At 41.1% G+C, this 10,547-nt stretch overlaps 1 protein-coding gene across 1 annotated transcript; it reads right to left on the bottom strand.

Annotated features, from left to right (window-relative positions):
* Positions 1–426: 426 nt before the first annotated feature.
* MS3_00000526 (uncharacterized protein) lies at positions 427–7,399 on the bottom strand. The gene is made up of 5 exons (XM_051208258.1): positions 7,302–7,399; positions 7,131–7,251; positions 1,535–1,761; positions 629–1,494; positions 427–577 (listed from the first exon to the last, which is right to left on the bottom strand). Exons 3-4 carry the CDS (start codon positions 1,721–1,723, stop codon positions 1,216–1,218), a joined length of 468 nt encoding a protein of 155 aa, XP_051063933.1. The 5' UTR covers positions 1,724–1,761; positions 7,131–7,251; positions 7,302–7,399; the 3' UTR covers positions 427–577; positions 629–1,215.
* Between the last annotated feature and the right edge of the window lie 3,148 nt (positions 7,400–10,547).

Raw genomic sequence — 10,547 nt, 5'->3', positions numbered from 1 at the left:
TGTTTTCAAAGGTCACTGTGGGATTTTGTGCATAGAGGACATTATCCACGAACTTGTAACTATTGGTTCAAACTTCATGGCCGTTCAGCGCTTTTTATGTCCATTCAAACTTATGTCATCCAGTCGTGATTGGATGTCAGGTTCACGGCGCTGTCACGCTCGTGTTGATTCTCTAACAGAGGTTTCGAGAAGAACAATTAAATGAAATGATTCGTAGAATGATATGATTGTGTAAATAAAGAATGTATAGGTACTATCCGCGGTTATTACTTTTCTGCATATATTATATGAGTATACAAAAATTTGTCTTGTTTGAAAATTTCTGTAACTATGCTACTCTTTTTGCTCACTGATAAAAGTTTTTCATATGGAAGAATTATTTTCCATTGTCATGTCAATCGATTCGCAGTATTATCTTTGTATTTGTTGATCTTCTGACCATTTACATCTTAAATGAACTTAGTGGGGCATTTAAAAGTCGAGAAGCCCTTTATATTTTTATAAACATCGGCAGCGAGCATTAACTTATCTTTGTCTACAGAATGAAGTATGTACTGGTCGAAGACCACATAACGATGTATTTTTCAGAACACTACAGTAATTTGCAATAACGAGTACTAAGTATTATTTAATTTACAGTCACAAACAATTTAGATTTTCATGCATTCGGAAACTAAGTCCTTTTCAGTATTGTATTATGAAGTGTCAAGACTCATTACAATCAGTTCTTTTAGATATATCGCGTCTATACCTCACATACTTTGCAAACAATTGTCCTTTCTGCGTCACTTTGAGTTATATCGTTAGTTTCTGCGAGGAATGGGACATTTCCATCAGATTTTACGGTGTAAAAGTAAACACGTAGTAAGACTGCCTATCCACTTTGTCTCCAGTGTCGTTGATACTATCATTTGGGAGAACTAGTTTGGCATACCATGATCGCTTTTTGTTTTCTTCATCCTCATCCCCAATAAGCTCTGGGCACGCCTTCCATGTTCGTAAATATCCTCCCGTTATGTGGTGGTTTTTCTCAATCTCAATGGTGTGTTAAATACGTGATTGGTCTTCCTGTAAATTTCTGGTAACTTCAAGTAATTTCAAAGTGTGCGTCAGATAGTGCTAAGATATCTATTTCGTTAAGTTCACGGCTTTGTATCGTTTGTTTAAATTCTATTAGTGTGCAAAGTGTGGTCAAAGCATTCTGTGTCTCATTGATTAGATGTGTGTTCGACCTTCAGTGGAATCTGTTGTGGTCTGGTCAGAATTGTCTAAATACTCATCAAAAAATTGCACATTTGTTATTGTATATTCTTTCCACATTAAGGAGGGTTGTTGTAACTGTATACATAGTTTGAATAATCGTTTCCGTGATTTAACTGTTTCGAAAGTTGGAGGGAGTGTTATTCTAACTTGAGCACATGCACCAAATGAAGTGTGAATGTCTTTCATCATCTGAATTTTGAAGAGATTAACCCAGACGGGTTCTGCAGAAGCCTAAAAACAAACGTGTATTATATGTATGGGTGGGAATTACCGTGTCTTGGTAACATAGGTGTGCAGAAGCGCTTTTAGTGTAAAAGTTGGTGAAGTGTATTTCTTTGAGAAATGTTGGTACGCTGCATTTGAAATGGTATTCCTTGATCAAGCATCCCCGCACGTTGTCGTTTCGAGTTGACAGTCTCAAGCCGGATGTTTGTTCTTTTATTATTTCAATTATAGACATGGTGTATTTATCCTCAACCAGGTAATACCGATATCAATCTGAAATGTAAATAAAGTAGGGTTTTATCAGAAAATGTTGCGCTTAACATCCATAATACCACTTCCAAAACTTCTCTCAGTGCTATTGACTTGTGGAGTCTCAACAGTTCCTTGTTGATACTTACGAAATCGGTTTGCGCGTAGGCCAGCTTTCTGTTCAGTATTTACGTGTGAGTTTTCTTCCGCAGTATATATACAGGAGGTGATATATAGCCAATCTTCATGTCGTTTAGAACTATCTGCGCTAACCATTTGTAAAACCGTGTCCAACTCCTTAAGTTGTCCCCTGAATGCCCTGGTACGGCCGAGAGTGGGGAGAGTCCGCTCTCCCTCTCGAAATACTCTCACGGCCACGCGTATACAGCCTCTGCCAGGGAAGTCCTACTCATTGCCTTCTCGTGGCGGGGGTGTTGTTTACGAAAATGAGAGGACGAAAAGCGAATGTCCGGCGCTTTAACCGGATTCCAAATCAATGGTGCACATGGGCTCCAGTATCCTGCGGGAACAAATGGCGTATGAACCAATCGTTGGTCACCGGCTACCATGGGACTGCATCTCCTTACGATGCTCCACTGCCTTGTGGGTTAGACCTTTAGGTCAAAGGCTCGGGGAGTGGCCCCCTGAGAAAACCACCTGCTTCGGTTTGGGCACCCGGGCAGTATCACAGCCCACACACAAATTGATTAACTCTTTATGCCTATGGAAATTACCTTTCTCGCTTTGAAAAACAAACAATTGATTCAGATTATTATCATTACAATTTTTGTCATTATTAATACTATTATTATTATTCTACTATTATTGTCATTATTGTTATTATTATTATTATTTTCCACATTATTCACCCTCTTTTATACTTATACAGCGGCTCGTCTTTGGTGGAAATTCGACTGTATCTAGACGTTCTCGAGTCACTGTCCGGTTGAAAATTGTATGTTACCACCGAATACGAGGACTGAAGCAGTTTTTCTGAAACCACGTGCACCATTCAAACTGGCTGCCTTCAACGTTCGCACATTTATGCAGGTCGGACAACAGATAGGGCTGGCTATGTCTTTGGAAAGTCTTAATATTGATGTTTGTTGTCTATCCGAGACCCGTATTCAAGACTCTGGCGAAGAACTACAAATTCGATCTCCATCTGTCGCTTCGAAAAGCTTGTTTTACGTGCGCTTATCCGGGGACCCTGTGGCATCTTCGTCTGGTCTTGCTGGCGTTGGTGTCGCACTAAGCGCTAGATCTGAGGCAGCACTAGTCGATTGGATCCCCATTAACAGTCGGTTATGTGCTGTTAGATTAGAAAGTTCCATCAAAGTGAGAAGAAATCGGCGTGAGAAACGATGTCTTTCGTCATCTCCGCCTATGCCCCGACAGATTGCAGCCCGGATGCAATCAAGGATGAGTTCTACCACCAACTAACAGTTCTACAGAAAGTTCATCAGACAGATATTGTAGTACTAGCCGGAGACTTGAATGCCCAGGTCGGGCGTCTAGGCACAGAAGAGAGTCGTTTAGGTGGCCGATGGGGACTCGTTTGTCGCAGGTCAGATAACGGGGACCGTCTACTGCAACTTTGCACAGACCACAACCTGTTTCTGGCTAGCACTAACTTTCGGCACAGTCATCGCCGATGTGCCACCTGGCGTCCTCCCTCTGCATCTCAAGCCTGGACTCAGATTGATCACATCGCGATCAGCTACCGCTGGCGTGGTTGTGTACAAGACTGCCGCTCCTTTTGGAGTACCTATCTGGACTCTGACCATGCCTTGGTCTGCGCCAATCTTGCCTTACTTTTCAGTGGCCAACGAAGTGACCACCACCAAAAGATTGATGTTAGCAAGCTGGTTGCAACTTCTGTTGCAAGTAAGTATCGAACCGAGCTAGCCTCTAGGCTAGCTACCACTCCACCGAAAAGTATAGATGAGCATTGGTTGCAATTGCATGACGCCATGAAAATGGCGGGAACAGTCAGTTGTGGGTTTGCGAAACGTCCCGCTTTTTAAGCACTGGGTTTCTTCTGGTTCCTTACAACTCATTGAAGCCCGTCGGTCTACTCCGGGTGACCGTGAGTTTGACCATAAACGAAGGATGTTGCGTAATGAAATTGGGCAAAGCTTGCGTAAGGACCGAGAAGCCTGGTGGTCGAAGCGTGCTAATGAGCTGGAAGCAGCAGCTGCATCTGGTAACTACCGGAAGCTCTTCCAGCTCATCCGAGCCACTGGCAGCAAGAAGTCTGGTGTGAGTGAAACAATCTGCGAGGATGATGGGATGCCAATCACTAACATCCATCGACGTCTTGGACGATGGGCAGAATTTTCGAAGGGCAGTTCAACGGGCCTGCTGCTCCGGCAACATCGGTCAGACTGTCCTGCCCTCCATGGCCGGTGACGACTGATCCACCAAATGAGGAGGAAGTCCGCAAGGAACTCCAACTCTTGAAGCGTTACAAATCACCTGGCCCAGATGACTTACCTCCGGCTCTTTTTAAAGATGGTGGTGACTTTTTGACTAAGGAATTGACGACGTTGTTTACAAAGGTTTGGGAACTAGAGAGTGTACCAACGTCATGGAATGAGTCGATAGTTGTCCCTATCTTTAAAAACGGTTCACGTCGTTCCTGTAACAACTATCGGGGGATAAGTTTACTTCCGATTGCGTCCAAGCTATTGGCTTCCGTCATTCTTCGTAGGTTGTTCAAAACCCGAGAAAGATTGACTCGTGAGGAGCAGGCTGGGTTTCGTTCTGGTCGAGGATGTATTGATCATATATTCACCCTCCGCCTAATGTTAGAACACCGCCATACTTTTCAAAGGCCAACAATCGTAGTGTTTCTTGACATCAGGGCTGCCTTCGATTCGTTGGACAGGACTGTTCTCTGGGATTGTCTATTGAAGAAGGGTGTGCCTGAGAAGTTTATTAACATCCTAAAAGCCCTATACACAAGCACCTCAGGCAGAGTGAGGGCATACAACCACCTCTCTCCATTGTTCCATTCGAGCAGTGGGGTTAGGCACAGTTGCCCAATCTCACCATTCCTCTTCAACTTTGCCATCGATGACATTCTGGAAACAGCTCTGATGGATGTAAGTAATGGTGGTGTGGATCTGTTGCCTGGAGAAAGACTTCTCGACCTTGAGTATGCGGATGATATTATCTTACAGTGCGATAATGCCCAAGGCATGCAATCCGCACTTAATCAGTTGGCAATCAGTGTCCGTAGGTATGGTATGTGCTTTGCACCTTCGAAGTGCAAAGTACTTCTACAAGACTGGCAGGATTCTAATCCTGTACTCACCCTGGATGGTGAGCAGATAGACGTAGTTGAGAAGTTCGTGTATCTGGGTAGCTGCATAAGTGCTGGTGGGGGTGTGAGTGATGAGATCAATGCACGAATAGTGAGAGCCAGAGCGGCTTATGCCAATCTGGGCCACCTTTGGCGCCTTCGTGATGTTAGTCTGGCTGTAAAAGGCCGGATCCACAACGCGTCGGTGAGAGCAGTTTGCTCTAAGCTTGTGAAACCTGGTCTCTCCGAGTTGAGGACGTTAGACGACTCTCTGTGTTCGATCATCGCTGTCTCCGAAGGATTGCTGACATTCAGTGGCAACACCATCTCAGTAATGCAGAGGTTCGGCATCGTGTGTTCGGGCACAGAGATGATAATTCAATTGGTGTCACCATCTTGAAACACCGACTTCGGTGGCTTGGACATGTTCTACAAATGTCGTCCCAGAGAATTCCACATCGTGCATTATTTGCCGACTCTGGGACTGGTTGGAAAAAGCGGAGAGGTGGTCAGTATATGACATGGTGTCGTGGTATGAAAGAAAGCTGCAAAGGACTGGCTTCTGTTGGTCCTTCACGACTCACTGGTTGGGGTCTGAGAGATGGTGCTACACAGTGGCTAGAGACGTTATCAGATATGGCTCAGAATAGAAGCCAGTGGCGATCCTGTTGTAACCTTCTTTACTTTCTTCATAAAAAGTGGTTGTGTCTCCTTTACCTGAAAGATTTCTTCTGATTGTACCTTTTCGTTCCTCGTTACTACCACACTACCTTACCCCAATCTCTTCGTTATTGTTCTCTTTTTCTTTTGCGCTCCTTAGTTTTTTCTACTTCTCTTCGAATTCTCATTGCTTTGTGCGGCGCATATATATTGGCGCTCCCTTGTACCAATATTCATGTGTTCAAATAAATAAATAAATGGATTTCTATCACTTCCACGATTTATGGTGCTAAATATAAAACGGTTCATAATACTGTAGCGAGTATTTCCTGTCTGCTGTTCAAAAGAGTCGGGGATTGTTGAGGGCAGATGTATCTAGTCAGTATAAAATGCATGAATAAAAAGTCTACTGTTTTTGACTTCAGCATGCTAGCCTATACGTACAGTATGACCTAAATTTGGAGTATTGGATTGTGTGCAGACAGCCACACCTTAGTACTTTTGTTTAGGTGGAACCACTCAGCTGAATGTCATATAGCTGGTTATTTAAGATGTATTAATTATAGATAGTCCAGTGTCGCGTTGCATATCAATATTTCAGTTGATAAGTTGGAATATGGGGTTTTATACGTGTTAGATTTGGCCCTTACGAGAGAAAAAAGAACTGATACTATGACGTAGGGAACAAAGTCCAACGGACAATTTATGATTGCTTGATCCATTGCTTTAAAAGTATACTTAATGTTTGGGAGAACATCAATGGTAAATTCGAAATTCATACCTTAAACCTGGACAAAGCACCTTCAAGGCTACTCTAAGAAGGTTAGTAGAGTGATCAAACTGACTAGCAGTGGGATTCCGTTTTCCAACAATGTGGCGGACGAATAGTACGTCCTACTTGATTAAGTAGCATCAGCGTAATTGGTGTACATTCTCAAAGAGAGAGTTGGATCACGGCTGGAAAACAGGGTGTCCAGGTTAGCAGAGCCAAACAAACTCACTATCCTCATTGCTGAGGCAATAACCAGCATCCTTGAGGCCTATCTTTGCAGTCGCTTTTTAATTTGTGTATATCTAAGTACATTCTAGTAAATATTGTCATATGATTAACCACAGTTGTGCCAATAGCTAGTAGACATTTATGATTTTGCAATTGTTTGGCTAAGTAGTTGGATATATATAGGTTGTTTTTTAGAAAACAATAACTTAACCCTGAAACTAAAAGCGACCGACAGCTATCAGTTATATAGGTCGGCTAAAAACTAGACTTCTGGGTTATCAGTTTTCACGTGTATAAGGAAAAATTTGCGGTGACTTCATTTTATGTCTGGTTTGAATTTTAACTAGCAATCCACATGTCAAAAATCCAACTTTTACACCTATGATGTAAGAAATTGTTCAAATGATTACTAAAACTATAACTTACACAGCTGAAGTTGGAGTAACAATGGCTGCTGTTTTATTCATAGCGCTGCACATTGCTATTAGTAACGAGATGCTCTTCGTTCACTAAAAGTGGCGAATTAGGTCACTTCAGTCTGTGTTCACTACAAAAAAATGTTTGTTAGAAAAAAGTATATAGATGACCCTAAACTACATTTCAAACAGCTCATTACCACTTTTTGTTATGAAACGATTCACAATAAAAACGTATTACTGTTATGAGCAGTAGTAAATATGAACATGAATAGGTAACTTTTGTTAGTGGACTAGTGGAGGTTTTATCACGTGCTTACATCATATATGATGTGGAGAGAACTGGGCAGCAGAAAATTCAATCGGTTCATTCACATAATATCCTTCAGTCGAATATTCTTGTAGGGCCAGTGAAATTCAGCTGAGCCCTAGTCAAATCATCCTGCAGTTGTGTCATTGATTATCGAACAAATCATCGATCCTCATCAGAGTCAACGACAACCAACACGCATCAGTTAATCGTACGCCATGGACTGGCCCATGCGGTAGTGGTCTTGCCTTCGCTTGTATCTACTTTACCTAATATGTTCCTGCAATGACGTCCTTTGTGTTGTACAGTCTTCAAAGCATCTATAGTACCCTGACACGTCAGTGGGGTAATCCACGTAAGGTGCTGACCGTGAGGTGTGACTTCGACGTTAGCTAGTTTGTCACATCATTCACGTCTCACTCGAGTAGGCCTTCAATCATTTTGACATAGATCATCTACGTTGGTGATCTACATTCTTATCATGATGATTTCATGACTTTTCCGAATAATATAGTTTCTAGTGTGTGCTATGCAAGTGGTTCAGTCATTATAAGCAGTCTGGAGCAGAGTTTCCCTGAAAAATATCCACGATATTGATAACTTGTTGATATGTAGATTTGCCAGTGCTGGAAACGTAAACGAAATTTGTGGCATGTCTGTTGATCCATAATCAGAACAATAATGTGGTCAATCGTTTCAAGTTTGCACAAATCACGGTTTTTAATAGTTTGTTTAATGTTTTTCTAGTAGCACTTCGTGCGTCACATATCATATGTAATGTTGTATTAAAAAAATGAAATTACAGAATAACTTGGTAAGTCTGAGAATCGTATATCAAATAACTTATTTCTAAAATGTCTGTCCGTTAGTTCAGACTTGATTGGTCCTTCCCTTCCGCACTCCGTCACTCTCTGTTTTCATCTTATTCTCCTCGATTTCCCTTAACTTTCTGCCTCCGTGCATCTCACTTTTCACTGATGGTACAAACTACTTATATCTATCAACATCATTAACACAAAGCACAATATTGTTATCTCAGTTCTCATGTTCGTGAAATGTGAAACGGAGGTATCTTTTGAAAATGGTAAAGACCTGTTATAGATAGACAACCTAGGTGCCTAAATTTTAGTAACCATATAGCTGTTCTTTGTTGACAGACCTAATCGGTTATCTTAAATGAACATCATTTTAAAAATTAAAGCTAAGTTGGATACACTAGTCACTGTTGTTTCTGCATTTTTATACCAGATGTACTTCTTTTGTGTTCAGTAGTATCAAAGCCTCATTATGTTTGTTACGTGAGATACAGTGACTTGAATAACATGTGAAAATTAGCCTTCTTCGCTTTCAGAAGGCTTATTTCACACTAACTGGCAATGATACTGAGGTGTGAGCTGCTGACGTCGATAGATATAAGTAGTATGTATCATCAATTGAAAGGGAAATACACAGCAGGAGAAGATTAGGGAAGATCGAAGGAAAGAGGACGTGAACAGAGAATGATTGGTGTGAAGATGAAGGAACAATGAATTCTGAAACGGGTGAATGGTGTTTTGCAAATGAAGTTTTTACTGTATGGGTCTCAGATTTTACTAAGGGCTTCTGTAATTTTTTGTTCAAATACATTCGATTGCCACATTTGTGTTTACATTAAATAGAATATTTATTATTTCATCTTTCTTTTCTACACGAAAATCAGAACATTCAAACTTTCAGCTAGAAATTATGAATGCGATTTTTTAAGATTCTCCTTTGAGTTTAATCACACATTCACCAAAAAAACCAAACGAAATTAATCAGTGAAACAAATTAAAAATTTATAGCATATCTAAATGCTTAGCATTTTGATTATTGTTCTGTGATTAGATGGTGGTTGAAGGTAGTCGACAGGAAACCCCGGACGCGGGTTTCGTGCTACTTCGCACTCGTCAGCAAGGTGTACCTGTAATCTTGAGGGAACTGGTGCTCCCTGACGGATTCGATCCCGTATCACCCAGCTTCACAGTCAGGGACGTCACCACTGAGCTATCCCGAGCCGCTACCGACCATCTGTAGGACTGAAATGTAATCACAGTTGATTGATCACTGGGTGACGATCAATGTCATGCGTGTCTAGTCCTTATCAGTGCAGATCGAATGCTATCGACCATGTTGCAATGTGGTACACCTTGCTGACGAGTGCCAAGTAGCACAAAACCCGGGTCCAGTGTTCCTGTCGACTACCTCCAACCACCGTCTAATCTCAATAAATAGTGCCCGCAGTGTCGAGCCACCTAGACTGGTGGCCACATTGCAACATGATCGATAGCATTCGATCTGCACTAGTAAGGACTAGACACGCATGACATTGATCGCCACCCAGTGATCAATCAATTGTGATTATTGTTCTGTATTTTGCAAAGTTGACATTAAATGCTATATCATCCATTGTAGAGTTTTTGAAAAATAGATTTTCGTTTCTAGGCAAAGTTTGAGAATTAAATAACTCGATGATTAGACCATATACTGATGAGAGGTCTAGATTATTTATTCTGATAACTGTCCTTTTGTATCAAGAATATATGGTGTATAGAAAAATCTACATGAAGTACTTTTAGTGCCTGTAGTTAACCCTCGTTCTATTGATAGAAGGAACTAGATTAGCGGTGAATAGGTCTTTATTTAGATTGTGGGACAGTCACAATGGAGACGGAGATTACCTGTTTGTATCTATGGGTGAGCAGAATTTCAAATGATAATCTACATTTTTGAAGAGGTGGAAATTAGCACAGTGGAGAAATTTCATGGCTAGACAGTAGTTAGCAAACTGGTCATAAGCCGCTTCTGGTTCAATTGATTCAATCTTACTAAACGGAATACAGTGTTGATCAGTAATAATTGTATATTCAGAGAGTTAGTTGTCATCATTGTATAATCCTGAAAAATATTGGTGATTGATATGATGCAAACCACTTAAGTATATGTGGATGCAATTTTGAATTATTGAACAAAAAGGAATTCCTGAAGTTGGTGCAATCTAAGTAGACAGAAATAGGTGGGCACTAACGAACTTATTGTGTTTGGAATTAGAAATCAGGTATACACCAAGTACAAATGAATCATTCATTGGTTCATAAA

This window comes from Schistosoma haematobium (assembly GCF_000699445.3).
Source record: "Schistosoma haematobium chromosome Unknown HiC_scaffold_517, whole genome shotgun sequence".
Lineage (NCBI taxonomy): Eukaryota > Metazoa > Platyhelminthes > Trematoda > Strigeidida > Schistosomatidae > Schistosoma > Schistosoma haematobium.
The sequence above is the reverse complement of the archived record's forward strand: the minus strand, read 5'-3'. Positions and strand labels throughout refer to the sequence as shown.